At 54.0% G+C, this 19,050-nt stretch overlaps 1 protein-coding gene across 1 annotated transcript in view; it reads left to right on the plus strand.

Annotated features, from left to right (window-relative positions):
- Positions 1-18,848, plus strand: part of LOC112113127 (alpha-2-macroglobulin-like protein 1) — a 30,388-nt gene extending 11,540 nt beyond the window's left edge. The window contains exons 12-35 of the mRNA XM_029911671.1: positions 322-552; positions 1,309-1,372; positions 1,808-1,953; positions 2,878-3,027; positions 3,291-3,443; positions 4,435-4,546; positions 6,147-6,228; positions 7,610-7,835; positions 7,967-8,093; positions 8,771-8,892; positions 9,445-9,499; positions 10,333-10,416; positions 11,636-11,812; positions 12,414-12,495; positions 13,305-13,461; positions 13,814-13,888; positions 14,518-14,680; positions 15,496-15,710; positions 16,190-16,405; positions 16,532-16,656; positions 17,177-17,267; positions 18,136-18,204; positions 18,564-18,666; positions 18,808-18,848. Coding sequence (XP_029767531.1) covers positions 322-552; positions 1,309-1,372; positions 1,808-1,953; positions 2,878-3,027; positions 3,291-3,443; positions 4,435-4,546; positions 6,147-6,228; positions 7,610-7,835; positions 7,967-8,093; positions 8,771-8,892; positions 9,445-9,499; positions 10,333-10,416; positions 11,636-11,812; positions 12,414-12,495; positions 13,305-13,461; positions 13,814-13,888; positions 14,518-14,680; positions 15,496-15,710; positions 16,190-16,405; positions 16,532-16,656; positions 17,177-17,267; positions 18,136-18,204; positions 18,564-18,666; positions 18,808-18,848 — 3,066 coding nt within the window. The remainder of the gene's footprint in view (positions 1-321; positions 553-1,308; positions 1,373-1,807; positions 1,954-2,877; positions 3,028-3,290; positions 3,444-4,434; positions 4,547-6,146; positions 6,229-7,609; positions 7,836-7,966; positions 8,094-8,770; positions 8,893-9,444; positions 9,500-10,332; positions 10,417-11,635; positions 11,813-12,413; positions 12,496-13,304; positions 13,462-13,813; positions 13,889-14,517; positions 14,681-15,495; positions 15,711-16,189; positions 16,406-16,531; positions 16,657-17,176; positions 17,268-18,135; positions 18,205-18,563; positions 18,667-18,807) is intronic.
- Positions 18,849-19,050: the final 202 nt, after the last annotated feature.

The following is a 19,050-nucleotide window of genomic DNA, read 5'->3' on the forward strand; positions in this document are numbered from 1 at the left end:
CCAGAAGATTCAACACTTGTGTTCCTGAACGTGAAGACTTGGAACTAAACAACCCAGCCAACACCCCTGAGTCTTGCCCTGCAGCCCCCCTGCTATTCCAGTCCTGGGCTCCCCACACAGCTCTGGCAGTGCAGAGTTATTAGGAATAGCCTTTCCCAAGGGAAGTGGTGGAAGCCCTATCTCTTGAGACATTTGTAGCTCGTCATGAACAAAGCCCTAGAGCATAGACTGCCTTGGTGTGGGTTGGGGAGAAGGAGGAGATAAAATGTGACTGTACAGGTCTTCATCCCTAATTTCTATGTGTCTGTGACCTTATCCTAGGGAAGATTCAAACTGGAGGATCTGGTGCAGGAACCTGGGAAGATCAACGTTGATTATGTGAACACTTACCAGTACCTGCAGCCGTTCCATGTCACAACCAAGAGCTTCCTGAAGATACACCCACTGCTGGGAACGCTGCCCTGTGGGCTGCAGCAGAATGTCCAGGTTACATTTGCCCTCAGCCGGAAGGACCTGGGAGAAGGAGCCAGACGCATGGATTTCGCCTACTACGTGAGTGACAGTGGAGGGATAATCATGTATGGGGAAGGGGAGAGCAGCCCACATTGGGGTGGGTTGCCGAGCTGAAGCCTATAGGGAAATGCTGTAGCTGCCACTTAATTTGGCACTGAGGGAAAGTGCCAGATGGACAGGCACTCAGAGACCTCTGGGTGCAGTATGTGGAGCAGCAGTTCAAACTTCTCCACAACATGACCCTCAGCTGGGCCCTGGGGACATCTCCATGGGTGAGAGAGGAGTTCAGTCTGTGTGGCTTATTCCATCCTTGGCCTCTGCTGAGGCTGCCGAGAGTAGGCCACTCAGCATCAATAGGCATGGTGGGTTTTTATGATGTGCACACTTCTCTCACTAGGAACTGGACTGAGAACCCCTCATTCCTTTCAGACAGGCTGCCAAACAGCCACCCAGTGGGAATGACTTCTGGTCACTATTCATCCAGGCTTGATTAGAGTCTGTTCTCTGGAGGTGAAAGACCCCATCTCCCACACCCTGATCCCCTGACGCACTCACTATCCATCCGTTGCCCCTGACCTGGAGTCGACTCATAACTGGTTCCCTTGGGGGGAAAGACTCCTCATCCCATTATCTCCCTGAATCAGCCAGTATCCTAGCGGTGAAAAGACCCTTATCTTAGAGCCTCAGTTCCATCAAGGGTACAACCCGTGTGCTATACTTGGGTGCATGGGGTGGGGTTGATTGCATTCTGGGGATAACAGCATGCAGGTTCATCCAGTTTTTCTCCTCCCTCAGGTCACTGGGAAAGCCGGGATTGTTGTTAGGGGCCAGAAGAACATACGGATTGGGAAACTGAGCAGTGAGTTCTGAAACCTGGTCCCAGGGCTGATCTAGAGGGTGGAGCCAGTTCCTGAAGGGCTCCTGGGGGCCAATGGATGTTTCATAGGTTTCCCTTGAAATCTCCCTTGGTTCTGAGTGACCTGGTTCCATGGCAGAGCTGTAACACATGGGCAATAGGTGAGAGAGAGGCTTGTGGGAAGAAATCATAGCAGCTGGGACAAAGGAAACTGAGGATGGAATGATGGAGTGGGGAGGGAGCGAAGGGAGGAGAGACTGAAAAGGATTGAGGGAAGGATAGAGCAGAGAGGAGGACATGGAAAAGAGAGTGGAGGGATAGTGGGAGATGCCTCGATACCACAGTGATGGGTGCATTAGACATTCAGGGAGGCAGAGGGGATAGGAGGAGATCTTGGTGGAGTTGTGATGGAAACACTTTTTCTCTCTCTCTATCAAGCACTGAAAGGCTCCTTCTCCATCCCTCTGACCTTCACCTCCGACTTCACGCCCGCCCCTTCATTAGTGGTGTATGCCATCTTCCCCAGCAAGGGGGTGGCAGCCGACAGCATCCAGTTTGATGTTGCCATGTGCTTCAAAAACCAGGTGAGACTCGCAACTGAGGGGGAAACCGGGGGTGGTGCTGCGGGGAAAGAGCCGGGAGGGATTGGTGCACCTTAGGCAAACCGGAGCCCCAGAATCTTCAGAGGGGAGAAAATGGGTGCAAGCATTGTGTGAAAGCGCAGGTCCCAGGGGCACAGAGCTTCCACCTAGTAGTGACTGGTCTGCATGAGAGTATCCAGAGTGGGCAAGGCACCGGCTCCATCTAGTCTGGTCTCACTCCTTTTCCTATGCCAGATCAGACCATAAGTCTGCCTAATGCAGTACCCCACCTTCCACTGTGCTGGATCAGAGCAATGGACCATCAAGTCTGGTTTCTTTCATCCAGCCATGGCCACTACCTGCTGTCACAGAGGAAAGCGAGGCACCAGGATGCATGTGGTCAGTTGTGCAGTGCTTTAGAGCCATTTACCCTGGGACTTATCACTGCATTGCCTGTCCCAGAGATCTCTTGCTGTCAGAGATGGCCTTTGGGGCCCCCAGAATCTGCGTCAAAGGGAGCCAGTGAATCCTGGGGGGAGTCGGCCTCTATGGGACAGTTCGGAGTGTGAAGTGGGGATCAGCTACTGTCTCAGTGCACGGAGCAGTGCTCTGCTAGCTGTGCCTAGCCTTGGGGCAGAGTTACAAGAGCAAATGTCTGGGTGATCTCCACTGAAAAGACCTAGCCACCATGCCTTCCCAACCAGAACACTGGGTGGGGCTGAAAGGAAAGACCCACTGGCCCCACTGTCGGCCGGGTCAGAGGCACAAAGAGTGAGTGAGCAGAGGAAAGAGCTGGAGAGGGTGTTTGCCGTCTGTGAGTGGGGATGAGAAAAAGGAGGGGTGGAGATGGAGGGGTGGGAAGGCCCATAAAGGTAACATCTCTTTTTCTCTTCCACTGTTGCTTGCTTTCCCCATGTGCTGATCAAGGTGAAGATGGGCTTCTCAGCTAAAGAAACTCTCCCAGGATCGACAGTCCAGCTCCAGCTTCAGGCGGCTTCCGGCTCGGTGTGTGCAGTCCGGGCAGTGGACAAGAGCGTGCTCCTCATGAGGCCAGAGAAAGAGCTGACCAACCAAACGGTGAGTGACTGTCTGTCCCTCAGAGTCATGGTCACCCAGGACAGGGATGGATTGAGGAGACACAAAGGGGGAGTGACTTGTGAACCAGCAGGTCTGCCGGGGAAGGGGCTGGAGGTGAAAGCTGGGGCTCTGGGGTGAAGGGTGAAGGGGGGTTTCTGTGCTAGGGAGGGGCAAGTGTGGGACATTTGTCTCTGGGATGGTGTGAGGGTGATAGATACCTGCTCCTCCCTGCCTGATTCTTTCCGTTCTGTTGGTTTCCCTAGGTCTATGAGTTATTCCCTTTCATACACCGCCATGGGTACCCCCACCAAGTTGAGGAATACCCAGATCTATGTGTGCGACTTCCACCTTTATTACCACTGGTGTCACGGAGGCCTTGGTATCCCTATCAGCCGGATGTCTTTAACCTCTTCAGGGTAATTGTCTCTGATCCTTTCCTGGAATTTGCGTGGAAATGACACCCGGGAAAACACATGCGAATGGGAAAGTGCCCTCCCCCAACAGCTTTACTCTCTGCAGTCTATTCCCCTGTTCTTAGCTTTAGCGTCCCAAGTGGTGTGTGGCTTCCACCTCATCCCTTGGGGAGATTGTGCCGCAGCGCCTAGAGTTCATCATTACAGGACACTCCCGATTTCTAGATCATTTTCCTCCAGGGATAAGTGTTACCCTTCTTTACTCTTTCCCAACTAATAGCGAGGCAGTGACACTCACTGGCCGGGGCAGGGCAGGCGAGGTGGGCACCTCAGATTGGTGGCAGTAGAACACAGCACTCCTTGGCGGTGCGACCACATTGGGCAGGTGACTGGAGTCACTGGACATTAAATGGCCAATCCGAGTCTCTGAGACTCCCCCTTCTGATGAGGAGAGAGGATTGGAGGCTTCAGTCAGTGCTTGGGGTTGAGAATCAAATGGGGCCTTCAGGAGGTTGTCTGGGTGACTCAGTAGTGGGCACTCTCCCACCGTGTGCAACGCAGCCCCAGGTGCCCATAGATTTGTCACAGCGGGCAAGGCTGTGCCATGATCCTACAAGGCCATGCAGGGGAATCACGGGCAATGAGGCTCAAACCTCTGAACAGCCACAAAGCACGGATGGGCTACTCCTTCCCAGTGTGCCGGGAGGGGGCAGGCAATGGCTCTGCCCCCATGTGCCTGCCACTGGAGTTGGCAGGCCCAAGCGGGGAAGTAAACTGCACCCCAGAAAGGGACGCAGTGATGTGCCACCCTCCCAGAGCAAGAGGGGAACAGGAGTCTGAGGCGCATCCCCTCCTGAGGCAGAGCAGCCCCGCACCACCCCAGACGTAGGGCTGATCCCAACAGTTCAGATTAGATCATGGTTATTAATGAATCTGACCTTGCCATATCGCAGCTGCTGCTCTCCCGCCCCATCACTCTTTTTCTTCGTAACAGAGCTTAGGCCTGAAAATCTTTTCCAACCTCATGATAAAGAAGTCAACTCAGTGCTATTATCCCGTGGACAAGAGGCCGACAGCACCCCCACTAAGGCCCATCGGCATCCTGGGTAAGCTTTATCCATTCCCTCCCTCCAGCTGCTGGATGGCTATCCCTGCCTCTGCCTGGCCAATGGATACTGAGAGAAAACCAGGGCTGAGGCCAAAACCCAGAAGGGGGAGTTGCCCAGTGCTTAGTCCTCAGCACAGGGAGTTCTGAGACCTGGGTTCTCTTTGCATCTGTGCCACTGGCCTGCTGTGTTGCCCTGAGCAAGTCACTCCCGCTGTGTGCCTCAGTTTCCCCATCTGTAAAAGGGGGATAATGATACTGCGCTGTCTCACAATGGGATTATAAAGCTTAAATCATTATTGTTTGCAAAGTGCTTTGAGCCCCTTTGTTGCTGAGCAATGCAAAGTGTTATAATTTATAACTATAATTAACCTTACCTGATCTGCTCAGTTGCTATCGAATTATTCTCAAAACTCTGCCTCCGCTGGCCAAGGTAACAGTGATTTCCTTTGTAGCTATTCACTTTGCACTCTCTAAACCCTCTGGCTTCCTCAAACATTTCATGGCTGTCTGTCTCTGCTGTTTCTTTTCAGTACTTCCTTCCTCTTCCCCAAGCTGCTGAACAGATCCTCCACTCTCCCCTTTTCCTTTCTCCTTTGTTTGTCTTTCTTTCTGCTCCTTCAGAAGTCGGGGGGGGGGGGAGGGGGCAGCGGGACACCCCAGCAGTCAAGTCCCAGCAAAAGAGCCATTCAAAACCAAGACAGAGTGAGCACAGATCCCGTTGATGTGGGACAGACTTAAACCACAGATCCATTGTGGGGGGAGCACTCTGGAGAAGCGTGATGCCAAGAGGTGGAGATTAGGGTCGGGTGGAGTTGTCTCCATGTTCCCTCCCTAGTGCATCTGGGACACTGCATTAAGGCCCTGGTGACACTTCAATGGCCTTTGGATCAGGCCCAGAATTCAAACACAGTAGGCTGCCAATGGCAGGAGAGCAATGATGTGACTGGTCATGCATTGAGGCAGCAGGGCCCACCAGAGGATCACAGTGGCACTTGCAATTCTCCCAGCGTGAAGGGAGGAAAGCCGAGCCCCACCGGCAGTGCCCTGGTGCTGATGGGTAGGCACAGCATAAGCAACCTCTGCTAAGGTCACCCTATGGAGGCCTCCCCTTCTCTCTTTTCCCCAGGGCCCTAGCCTCCCTAGGACAATGCTGCTTTCCTTTCCCCATTTCCCCTCCTTTCCCATAGGAGCTCCCATCACCTCAGCCCAATCCCAAGTGCATCCCTCTGCCAGGCTCCTCTTTCCAGGTCCTTGGGACAGCCTAGCTGCCAGCCATCTCTCACCATGTGCCCCATGCTGGGAACACCCACTGCCCCTAATGGGTGCAGCACCCTTGTCAGTGAGGGGCAGGGCTCCTTCTCAGCTTTGGCACTTTTGGGGGCATTGCATAGACTAATGGGGGGCCAGTCTCCAGAAGTAAGCGTTGCTTTGTCCTTAATCTTCCATCTCCAGTGCCAGACTAACCCCTCACTCACAGACTATCAGCCCTGGCACCCTCCCTCTGCCAGCTGAACCTGCCATCCCAGCGCTGGACAGTCTGTGACTGCGGGGGCTAAGCTGCCCAAATCCTGACGGGGAATCTGTATTCTTTGTTTCAGAGGCTCCTCCAGAATCCACTATCCCAGGGAGAGTTCGCCAGTATTTCCCTGAAACCTGGCTCTGGGATTTGATCTCTGTCGGGTAGGTACTGGCAGCTGGAGGAATGCCATGGGGGCTGAAGGGAAACTGTGCCCTTTCTTGTTAAGTCTGAGTGATTTCTCCCCAGCATTTGTATTAAAGGCCAGATGTAAGAATTCTTAAAATCCCAAATGGAAAAGATTTACCAGCCCCTCCACTGTCCCAGCCAGTACAGGTTTGTTCTCACAACACATTCTCCAGTGCATTATCTAGTCCTGGTTGATGGTGATTCAAGCAATGGAGTTTCCATTGCTCCGTTTGGGGAGGTTTTCTCCCAGTCAGTAGATCCTAAGTGTTAGGGAATATTTCCTGATCTACATCCAGAATCTCTTACTTTGCTCAGTTTCTATCACATTTCCTCCTACATTATCTCTCTGTAGCCTCCTGAACCTACCTGGTCTTTACATACCTCCAGACAGTTATCACCCGTTTGTTGTCCTTAGTCAAGCAATACACATTTAATTCATTTGTCTTTGATCATAAATATCATGGCAGGTCCCTTCTACCCACATACCAGATGTACCAATGGAGTCACTGTTGACTCTTGAGAGCAGATCAAATGTATTTATACTGACTCCAAACACCTATTTTTGTCCCAGAGCAAGGGGTTGTCTCCTTTGGTCTTTCTCTTTGAAACAGAAGGGTTTTCTGAGCGTGGATCACATGATTAGACTCACTGCAGTGGAAGCAAAAGCCCAAATTCAAAGATCCCAAAGATCTTTGTGGAGAGGGCCTGAATTCCCCCAACTTGGGTCTGAATTTTGTAGCTGAACTCTATATTTGTAATGTGCCAAACCAAAACCCAGCTGGGAACCTGGGGAGCAAGGTTCAGCTCTCACCACACTTAACACAGAAAAACACTCCTTTTGGTTCAAGACCAAGCATCCCCACTCAGTGGGCATCCTCTACTTGGTTCAACACCAAGTTCTCAACTCGGTAGACACTCCCAGCTGAATGCAAAGTGTGGCTCCCACTCCCAGTATGTTTGGGTTGGAACCCACAAATCTGGAGTGTACCAGGAAACACTAACAATGAGGGTCTGCTGGACTATAGAAGAGTCTCCGCAAGGGAGGAGATGGAAGCTCCATCACTGAGGACATTTAAAATGAGCTCTGGACAAAGCCTAGGAGAACAGACTGTAGGGAGCCATCCTGGCCTGGGGGATGGACCAAATATGGCCCAGTACGAAGTCTCTTTCCATCTCTTTTTCATTCCTAAAGAGGGCTAATATCAATGGACTAGAGAGTTGTCCTGAGATTAGGGTTATTGGCTGCTCCATAATATCAGGATTGCGACTGCACACACTGAGCCTGGGATCCTGGCTTTGCTCCCTTTGTAAGGTGGTGGGTTAAATTGCTTTATGTGATGGCTCTCCCGCTCTCAGTCCCACTGGAAACAGGGATGTCCCAGTCACAGTGCCTGACACCATCACTGAGTGGAAAGCCGGGATGTTCTGCATGGCCAGGCTAGGCTTTGGACTCGCCCCAACCACGAGCCTTGTGACATTCCAGCCCTTCTTTGTGGATGTGACGCTGCCATACTCTGTGGTCCGGGGAGAGACCTTCACCCTAAAGGCCACAGTCTTCAACTACCTGCGGCAGTGCATCCAGGTGAGTGCCCTGCCATTCCACGTGGCAGCACGCCCGATGGAGCAGTCCCTGCCGTGCCCGAGAGCTCTGCATCCAGCAGCTGGGCTTTCCAGGCTGTGCTAATCACTTGCCTACCTCTATCGCTCGCTCAGATCCAAGTGTCCCTGGCTAAATCCCCCGACTTCCGGGTGGAGCTGTGCAGGAGCTGCAGGTACATCCACTGCCTGTGTGCAGAAGAATCCAGAACCTTCTCATGGAGCGTGACAGCCACAACATTGGGTAAGGCAGGGACAGTGGCGGAGGGGCGAGTAAGTCCATCACCACTGGCCTGTGACGAAGAGGGGCTGGGTGGCACAGAGAGACTGGGGAGTGTTATATGGAGCCTTTCACCTCTGGGTCCCCACTTGGCTCTCAGTCCAGTTCCTAGTGGGACAAGACACAAAACCACCTTGGCACTAATTGCCTCCCCCATCCGTTGACAGGGTGGATGGGGTTTGGAGTCCCTCTCTCATGTCCCTTGAAGGTGGGGCAGACTCTTATTGACCTGGGGCAGGGAGAGGCACACAGGTACATGCAGGGCAAGCTCGCATTGTTGCTGCCATACTGGACCCAGCCTGTCAATAAAGAGGGACTCCAGTTTCCAAGGAGCTGCTGAGTCTTCCCTCTCTACCTGCGTTGAAGCGCACTTGCCATTTACAGTGATCTTCTTAATGGGCCAAAATCACTCCTGGTGTAACATCACTGAGTCACTTACACCAGGGGTCAGCAATCCTGACGAGTCAACTAGACCAGCTGGCCGATCCAGGCCAAGGAGACCATTCAGACTATCAGGACCAGCTAGAGTAAGACCTTCCAGCCCCCCCGCCTGATCAGTGTCAGCAAAATGTCAGCTGGGGCACATGGCCTCAGTCTGGCACTAGTTGTGAGAAACAGACACTGTTCAATTTGATTGACAGGGGCGGTGAATATAACGGTCAGCACAGTGGTGATGGACAACACGCCACAGTGTGGAGGCAGGAGGACCTTCCCCCCAGCAATGCCACGGAAGGATACACTGATCAAACCCCTGCTAGTCCGGGTCAGTATGAGGCCAGGCTTCCCTCTGTCCCCATCTCCCTAGTTGAAGGGGAGAGGAGAGTTTGGGGAACAAACTTCTCATTCTGTGCCATTGGCTGGAGCCAGCATCCCAAAGCCTTTGCACCAGTCACTGCTATCCCCAGCACTCCTCTAACTCTCCTGCTTATACCCTCCCCGCGGCACCATTTCCCATGCCACCCTGCACGCCATACCCACGCTCCCATCTGTGCTCTTCTCGCCTCCATTCTCCATCAGACGTCAGCTCCGGCATGTGATCACAGACCAGGGTGCTGCCTCCCTCTAGGTTTGTTCTTCCTGTTCCCTTGACCTGACTGTGACTGGAACACTGGGGTCCTTGTGGTGGACGGCTCCAGCCCAGCCCTCTGGCGATAAAGGAGAGAGACCCCAGCCCGAGGCTAATGGGGGTAAAGCTCCTGACAGCTCGGGCACAACCCCTTGAGACCCGAAATCACACATGGATTTTGCGGCTATTTGGAAATCTTGTTTGTAACCCTGTTTGTCCCCTCCAACGCCCCTGTCTCTGCTCCAACAGCCGGAGGGAGTGCTCGTGGAGAAGGCTCACAGCTGCCTGCTGTGCCCTAGAGGAGGTAGGAGGGCTGCACCGGAGGGGTCTCAGGAGCCTTGTCCCTGCACTCATTGGGGGCAGGGAATGGGACTGGTGTGCAGGGGTGGCAGATAAAGGAATATGTAAAACTATATTTCTCATTCCGCGTGACAGGAAAAGACAAAAAATAATCCCTCCCATTGGCATTCCACTGCGTCTACCACGCAACCTGGGGAGAGAGCGCCCTCTGCTGAGCCGCCCATCCAGTTACCTCTAGCACAGCGCCCCCTAGCACCACACTGGGGCATTGAGGCCAGTGATAACTCAGAGGGAAGAACCCCTCCCCCATTGAGTCCCCCATGCCCCTCCCTGCAGCATTCTAGGTTTTTCCCAGGAAGATGCCCAGCCAAGTGGTGACCAAACTTGAATCTATATGCTTGGAGTTTGGGGTAATGGCTTTCATATTCTGATGCCATTTTATCTCCATAGTCACTCTGCCAGTGCCTTGTAAAGAGTTAGTGCAGGATCTACAACTACTGCTCTAACGGGGATCACAACAAGTAACTAAGGGCTGTTGGTGAGGGATGTGATGGAATAAATGGGGCTAGCCAGGTGAAAATGAGCAAAGGGAGGTACGTTAGACAGGATGATAACAAAGCTGGAAGAGTCTCCCCCAGAGGAGTGTTGGGAGCTCCATCACTGGGGAATTTTTAAAACTGGGACTAGCCAGAGCCCTGGAGAGTGGACTGCACTGGCCGGGATGATGGGGGCGATCAAGATGTGAACACCTCTGATTTATTGCTTACCACCTCATCTCTTTGGGTGGATTCCTACAGCTTGATTTCTAATGCTGTTTCTTTAACGTGTGATCATCAGGAAATACAGTCAAAGACCCTGTGTCCCTCACCCTCCCTGCTAATGCAGTGAAAGGATCAGCCAGAGCTACCATCTCTGTCTTGGGTAAGTTGCCCCAGTGTGTGAGCTCACTGACTCCTGTTACAGACAAACAGGTGCTGATCTGGGCAGTCATGTCCCATTAGTGACAGGGGAAGCCTCAAAAGATTTGATGCTTGTTTATTAGTGAATCTCTGCAAGATTTTCCAACCACCTTGTTTCAGAAGTTCTAGATTGGCACCCCAACTTTAAAGGGGAAGGGAGTGTCCTGGGGAAAGATCCCCTGCGCCTTCCTGAGCAGGACTTTGGACCAAAGAGGCTGCCCCCAGAGAATGCGGGCCAAGGCCTACAATGAGCCCAGTGCCGGCTGGGACAGGACTTTGGGAGCCTGGCTGGGATATACTCAATAATGCTCACAGCCGTGTTGAGTTTCACAGCTATAGCGCAGCCTTGCAGTGGAGAACAGACTGGCCTCGGCTGTACTGAAGACAAAGGGGATTCTTTACTGAGGCTGCTGGACACAGCCAGACCCTGAGATTCTCTCTGGCTCTGACTTGTGGATTCATTCATAGACTGTGCTGCCTAGTGACCCAATACAGGACTGCTACAGGACGAGGCAGTCATGGTCGGGGCTCCTGTCTGCACTATAAGAGACTTAATTTAAGAAAGCCCCTGGGATATAAACAAGGCTTTCCCCCCCTCAGATTTACAGCATTTTCCACTTCCAGTCAGGTGAGAACAGCTACTGTCCTGTTTGGATTTCAGTGCTTCTGATCTGGCCTGATAAAAGATTGAGGCAACTGCAGTGATGAAACAGAATGACACCCGAGCTGCCGCTTACCTACTAACACTATCTGATTGCCTTAAAGGCCAGTAAAATCTCAGGCCCTGCAAAAGTGCCTCTGTATTACTCTCCCTGTGTAACCTGGTCACCTGTCAGCACAGCCAGAGAAACAGCCCCATTGGTGTCCTTTTACAAGCAGGGCTCATTGTAATTAGAGTTCAGTACAGCTTTTTTAACTGGAGGATTGTGGCAAAGGTTTCCAGTCGGTTCACATTGTATCCAACCTGTGTTGTTTCCCCCAGGTTAGACATTTGCCAAACACCCATAACTTCCCATGAGTCCCCCTTCTGCATCCCCTCCAGCCAGAGCTCTCATCCTGGTAATTAAAGATTGAGCTGTCAGATCCGGACTGGGCAGGGCACCCCAGGTTGTTTTGAATGATCAGCCACAAGAAAGCATTTAAGATTGCACTGAAGGTTTTTTTCCCCTCCACCCCGGCAGGTGACATCATGGGGACGGCGCTGCAGAACCTGGACCGGCTGGTGCAGATGCCCAGTGGCTGTGGGGAGCAGAACATGGTGCTGTTTGCCCCCATCATCTATGTGCTGCAGTATCTGGAAAAGACCAGGCAGCTGACCCCAGAGATCAGGGAGAGGGCAACGGGATTCCTGCGCAGCGGCAAGTACCCTGAGCCCGGCTCCACTAGCATCCAACCTGGCACCTGCTGTGCCAATAGCCTCCTGCCCCTCTCCTGCACCCCCTGTCACTATTGGCCTTCTCCCTGGCACTGCTGTGCCGTATATGAGTTCATGGGCGCTGAGTTCTGCTCCTGCCAGTGGGTGCTTGACCCCACTCTGCCCCCAGCTCCGTCCCGACTGCACCCCTTCCATGAGGCCCCGCCCCCATTCCAACCCCTTCCTCAAAGTCTCCACCCCAACTCCACCCCCTCCCTGCCCCTATTCCAACTCCTTCTCCAAACTCCCACCCCAGCCCCGCCTCCTCCCCGCCTCCTCCCCTGAGCGCGCCACGTTCCTGCTCCTCCCGCTCCCTCCCGGAGCAGCCAAACAGCTGTTTGGTGGCAGCCAGGCAGGAAGCGCTGGGAGGTAGGCAGAGGAGTGGGGACGCAGCGCGCTCAGGGAAGGAGGCGGAGGAAGCGGGGGGGAAAGCTTGGCTGCTGGTGGGTGCAGAGCACCCACTAATTTTTCCCCGTGGGTGCTCCAGCCCCGGAGCACCCATGGAGTCGGCACCTATGTATGAGTTTTCTTTCCTCTCTCCCCAGGGTACCAGAGGCAACTCCTGTATAAGCACAGACATGGTGCTTACAGCGCCTTTGGGGAGCACGATAGAGAGGGGAACACGTGGTAAGAGCTGGTGCCTTCCCTTGTTCTGATGCTCAGCCTGAACAGATGCCTGCTACCACAGCTGGGGAAAGATCATCTGATACACGCATGCCTTCACTGGGAGCAGTGACGCTGAGAAAGACCTAATGAGAGCAGATTAGATTGGAGTTGCCAATGTGATAAGGCTGCTAGATGGCCAGTGTGGTTTTGGGTGGCACATACAGAAGCATCGCCCCACAGAGCAGGGCAGGGGTGGGGAAAGCTAGTGCCCCTCTCTATGGCTCTGGGCATCCTAGGGGCAGGAAGCCATTGACGGACTGGAGAGAGCTCAGAGAAGAGAAACCAAAATGATCCAGTGGGTGGAGGAGAAATGGAAATTGCTGAATCTGCTTGGCGTGGCTCTGTGATGCTATAATCACCCCCCGCCCCCAGTCCCTTTAGACAACTGCCCACAGGTATCTGCAAGACATAAACAAGAAGGAGGGAGAGGAATTAGTGATTGCGGCATAACGGGCTACCTGGGGATCATGGGATGGAATTAAGAAAGGGGGAATATAGATTGAAGATTAGGAACTCTTCCTGGTAGTAAGAGGTGGGGACTGATTCTCAGGAGAAGAAAGCAAGGGCCCGTCACATCTCAAATTAGACTGGACAAAGCACTAGACATGTGCTGTAGGGAGGCCATGCTGAGTTAGTCCAACAGAGAAGAGCTGGATGGGCCAAAATGGGGAACTTCTACCTCTCACTTTCAATGGGCTTCTGCTGGGGAGCAATTTAAGCTTTTGTGTCTGTCTGTCTCGCCCCATGCCTCCCCACCCCCACCTTCCTAGGCTGACGGCATTTGTGGTTAAGAGTTTTGGACAAGCCAAAAAATCCATCTTCATAGATGATAAGAACATTCAAGATGCCCTGAAATGGCTGGAGCTTCACCAGCTCCCCAGCGGCTGCTTTACCAACAAAGGGAGGCTCTTCCACTCTTCCATGAAGGTAATAGCAGCCAAGCCAGACAGGAGAGCTGGGGGACTGAGCACACATGGGCAGACGCTGTGACTGCAAAGGATTGTGGGGGCCAAGGAGAATCCTGGGAGATCAGCCCTGGGATTCCTCTCACCAGCCCTATAGGGAACAGAGTCCGGGGTAGATCCCTTAGGATTCTCACAGGGGACACACCCCAAGGAGACACCTCCCCAACCCTAGAAACTCCTTTAAATAGGAAAATGGGTCTTGACTAGGCCCCGGGGCTCTCCATAGGGGACACGCCCATTAGAATGACATTTGATTGCTAACCTGTGCTGTGTGTCCACTCTCCCATCTCTCTGTGTGCTGGTACTTCCCACAGGGCGGTGTGAATGATGAGATCTCTCTGGGGGCCTACATCACCGCGGCACTGCTGGAGCTGGGGCAGCCACTGAAGGTGAGCCCGCCCGCCTCATCCCCCATCTCTCACTTTCCTCCTCTAGGGCCCCAGCTGGGCGCTGCTGTGAGGAAGCCGAGCAGGCTGGAATCCCTCTGGGCAGGCACTGACGGGGCACTGCTTTAGAGAAGCTCACACTGCTGCTGCAACCGTTTCCATGGCTGGGCACCACGCGGGCAGGGCTCTGAGGGTGTTCCACTGCTGGCACCTGCCAGGCCAGGTGTTGATAAGGCACTGCCTGGAGGAAGCTCACACTCAGCATAATTGGTCTGGTGTGACAGAGCAGTGGGGGTTAGTATCGCAGGAGTCCTGGTGCAGCTCCAGGGCAGGCACATTGTAGAGCTGTTGCGGTGTAGAGTTAAAGTCCACTCAGTGGGGCAGATTCTGCTCTGTTGCACAAGTGTAGCATTCGTGGAGTTACATCCGTTTCACAGAGCTCAGAGTCTGGCCCATAGTGTTGCTGTGTCAGTGTAGCTGCTGTGCCAGTGCAGTCTCAAGGCGTCTCATTCATCCCTGGTGTAAGCCCGTTGAAGTTAGTGCAATTGTCCCCAGGTTTGTACGTGCCTGCAGATAAAGAAATACCAGTTGTCTGAGATGTGACCTCTGTGTGGTCATCTTCTCCTGCACAGGGCAGCATGGTGCAGGCCGCCTTACGTTGCCTCATTCACGCCGTTCACAATGTCACCAACATTTACACGGAAGCCGTGTTGGCCTACGCCTTCGCCCTGGCCGGGGACTATGAGGTGACCCAGGAGCTGCTGTACAAGCTGGAGGAACAGGCCATCAAATCAGGTACTGGGTTAGACTGGCAGCTCTTCAGGGCAGAGACTGTCGTCTGATTTGCTGGGAGCAAAAGCAGCCTACACCTGCCCAGTGCGGTGTGAATGGTCAGTCGGCAGCAGCAGCGCTGGTCAAGCCCTGTGGGGTTTGAAGTCTGTAAAGCCAGGCAGGCTGCTTTGTGAGGGACTGAACAGGGGCTCAGGAGGCTGCTTTCGTGGCCTTTAACTGCACTGCAGGATCCAGGAGTTAGACCTGCTCAGACATACTCAGCACTAAAACCGAACACGCAAGTGCAAATGGCAAAACTCTCACCGACTTCCATGGGAGCAGAGGTAGGCCAGGGCTGAGTGCTTTTGAAATGCCCCCCCAATTACAAACGCTCTGATTTTGTAGGATATTTAGGGCCACTGGAGCACTTCCAGGAGCAGGTCTCCTGCTGGCTGCTGTACAGTCACAGTGAACTTGGTAACAGGCTACCGTATGTGAAGGGTGTGATCACCAAGAAGGAAGAGGAAGTGGATTGTGGGGGTGGATCTCACGGGCTGCAGTAGAGCAACGGGCGGCATTTCAGGTTGGACAATCAGGAAACACTTCCTAACACAGAGGAGTCTGTGAGAATGAGCAACTTTCCTCAAGGGAAGGGGTGGAAGGCCCATCATTCAGAACACTGAGATCTAGGACTGGACAAATCCCCAGAGCACAGACTGTAGGGAGCAATCCTGGGTTGGGTCCCTGGGGATGACTGGGATGATTCCTCTAGGGCTTTCCCCATATCTGGAGATGCGTTTTCCCTCAGGTAACTTGTGTGTTATTTTTTCCTTCCCTAGGAGGCCAAATCCACTGGAGCCCCAAGCCCAGCACCCCGGCTGCCACAGATTTCTGGCCTAGGACTCAGTCAATGGATGTTGAGCTGACAGCCTATGTGCTCCTGGCTTACCTCTCCAAACCACGCATAAACGCAGGGGACATGGCCACTGCTGCCGGCATCGTGGCCTGGCTGGCTCGGCAGCAGAACGCCCGTGGAGGGTTTGCTTCCACGCAGGTGATGAGCGGCTCCCAGCAGAGACAGAGCCCCCCTCCCTCTAGGGCCTCAGGCAGAGGAATAGGTTGGGAGGTGAATCTCCACACAGGGCGGCTTTTTTGAACCTTGTGGCCCTGGGAGAGCAAACACCAGCACTGCTTTGCCTGGGGGGAGTTATCCCACTGCCTGGGAGGGTGAACGCAGGTGCTAGTGCCTTGGGGGGTGGTTGTTCTTGGGAGCTGGTGCCATGTACCCAGTGCTAATGTTGTGGGCTGTGGCCCCTGCTGCACTCAGGAACAGAGAATGTGAATCCTGGGGCTAGTTCCTTTGGGGAGCGCCCCTGTACTCAGGCAGAGAGAGGAGGAGCCTAGCGCTCATACCCAGGGGTGCAGATCCCGCTGCGCTTGGGGAATGGAGGGGGTATCCCCCAGGTTACAGATCCCTCCCTGTGCCCACAGGGTTTGACACAAACAGTGAGGTAGCTGTCTCTCCCTCGCCAGGACACGGTGGTCGCACTGCAGGCCCTGGCTAAGTACGCAGCCCGGACATTTAGCACATTGGCACAGGTGACAGTGACGGTGCAGTCTCAGGGGAGCTTTGAGAGGAAGTTCCAGGTCACCCACAAGAACCGGCTGCTGCTGCAGCAAGCGGTGCTAACGGAAATCCCCGAGGAGTTCTCAGTGCAGGCCCAGGGCAGTGGCTGCATCTACGCCCAGGTGAGTCACCGGGGAGTGTGTCTGAGACAAGGGGGAAGTGCTGCTGGTTGGGGGGTGGGAATTCTGCCCCTTCCCTCTGCGCAGCATTTCCGATCTGTCGCTTCCCCTCCTCTCGCTCCTCTGCAGACGGTGCTGAGATACAATGAGCCTCCTCCACGGGTCTCCGTGACCTTCTCTCTGCGTGTCACCACACAGCTGATCGACTGCGCCAAGGGCAATGCGCGCTTCCTCACTGTCCGCATCCACGTCAGGTGACCCTGCGATTTCCCCCCATGTATACACCACTCGCCTGGGACGCAGCCCCTGCTTGGAGCAGAGCAGGGAGTGTCAGAGCTGGGCAGGGGATCAGGCCACCTGGCTGGGGGATGCAGAGAGCTTTGGCAGCTGGGAACAAGGCAAGCCAAAGGGCTGGGGTGCTTATCCGTGTGGGGAAAGGAGAGCAGGGAGGGATGGGGAGGAAGGTCAGGACCAGGTGCCTGTCAAGGGGGTGGGACAGTGGGAGGGTCCTGCAGCTTTAACCAGCTGGGGGAGGAGTCTGATAGGTACAGAGAAGGGAATCACTGAGGGATACCCAAGAGGGTGGGGCAGCTCAGAGCAGGGTGATCCCATTAGCCCCCAGATCTTCGAATGCCAAGGCCTCATCTCCCTGCCAGGAGGCTAAGCACCAGTCCCTGTGCATAGGAGGGATAGTGCTGGTGAGTATTGATGGGGAGGAAATGTTACAGCCTCATTTAGCCCTTGCTCACAGTCTGACCATCTCCCCACTTCCAGCTACATTGGGAGCAGAGTCACTTCTAACATGGTGATTGTGGAGGTCTCCCTGCTGTCTGGATTCAGTCTGTCTTCGGGCTCCCGCACATCGGTAAGGAACCTTGGCATCAGAATGGGGGCCATGGCGAAGGGTGAGGTGGTAAATCACTGGTGGGATCTGTCCTTGCTGAGAGGGGAAGGGGCTTCCACAGACAGAGGCTCTTAGACAGCTGTGGGGACCCCTCTGTTCACTCGCTGCTCAGCCCTCACTCAGCTGCTCCTGCAACCCTCCATAACACTTGGAGCCTTTGTACCACCTTGGGCCACCACTGATCTCTCTCTACACACTACTCCCAGGCTGCCTAGCTTCTGGAGCCTCCCCTCCCCTGTGTTTGGAGCAGTACTAGCATTCATGAGCTGGGCAAGGAGTCAGACCAAACAGCAGCTGGCCTGATTGTGAATCAGAGCTTATGTCCAGCAGGCAGACCCAGAACTGCTCCAGCTGCTGCAAAGAGGATTTACAGGCTGTAACCATGTACACCATATCCATGCCCCTCACTCCTGGGATGGGGAGACTGTCCCAGCTCATTTGGAGAGCATCCGGGCAGGACCCTGCTCTTCCCTGGGCCTGCAAGAATTATCACGAGTAAAGCACACATTTTTAACAGTGACAGTAATGAACCACTGGAACATGTTACCAGCAGTCATGGTGGGTTCTCCATCACTGACAATGTTTAAACCAACTCTAGGAATTATTTGGGGGATGTTCTATGGTCTGTGTTGAGGTCACAGTGGTAAATTCCGGACTCGGAATCTATGAATAAACTCTCCATGAGGGGATGCCTGAGGAAATGAAACCTGACATAAGGGCAGGGGCGGGGCACTTCTCACACCATCCCTCCGAACCTATAGACCCTCTCACACTCCCTTCCCTGGGGGGAGGAGGAGGAGCTCAGAAATTCTCTTATCTCCTATCTCAGCTGCAGCAGAGACCCCTCATCAGGAAAACGGAGGTGAAAATTGATGCAATCTTCATTTATCTGGAGAAGGTAAATTTGAGCAATAACTTTTGGTCTGGACAAGAAGTGGGGTTGGCTGGGCTACAGGGCAGGACTGAGGGGCATTAGCAGAGCTGTGTGGGGAGCCCAGCACTGGACTAGCAGGGGGCTGCAGGGCAGGACTGAGGGGCACTGGCAGAGCTGTGCAGTGGGGAAGCTTGTATAGCCCTGTTCCTCTGTCTGGTGTTTGCCAATCCTAGTAGTTGCTCCTTTTCTAAAGTCCTGACCCTCTAACACCCTGGAGAGCTTTAAGTGGAGAAAGTCACATCAAGCCCTGATCAAGGCAGGTGTGTAACTTCTTTCTCTCTATCCCTCCCTTTCCCTGCTGGTCTCCCTCCTACCCCCACAAGCTGAGCGATGAGTCACAGACTTTCATCCTGCAACTGGAACAAGAGATTGAGGTGAAGGGCCTGAAACCAGCCAACATCAAAGTCTATGACTACTACCAGCCAGGTGGGTTGTGGTGGCTGCAGTGTATACAGGCAGGGAGCTGAGGCTCTTCCTGGCCTCCAAGCTGTGGCTGAAGGGAGCTGGTGTCAGACTCTGCACACTCTCCCACAGGTGTAATTCTAGCTTTCTTGTTTCCCATTGCAGAGGAGCGAGCCCTGGCTGACTATAATGCTGTCTGCAGCTGAGGTAGGTGTGAGCTCTGGCCCACAGTGAGGCTAACCAGTGGCTCGGGAGCTGACAGCTGGGGACGGGGTGGGTGAGAGTGGATGTCTGGGGTGGGGTATGATGGGAATCCAGAGGGCAGGAGGTGCCCCAGGAGAGAGTGGGGTGGCTGCTAGGTCGTGGGGTGGCTGCTAGGTTGTGGGGAGCACTTGTCAGGACACAGTG

The sequence above is a fragment of the Terrapene carolina genome, unplaced genomic scaffold, assembly GCF_002925995.2.
Source record: "Terrapene carolina triunguis isolate 2854851 unplaced genomic scaffold, T_m_triunguis-2.0 Scaffold112, whole genome shotgun sequence".
Lineage (NCBI taxonomy): Eukaryota > Metazoa > Chordata > Testudines > Emydidae > Terrapene > Terrapene triunguis.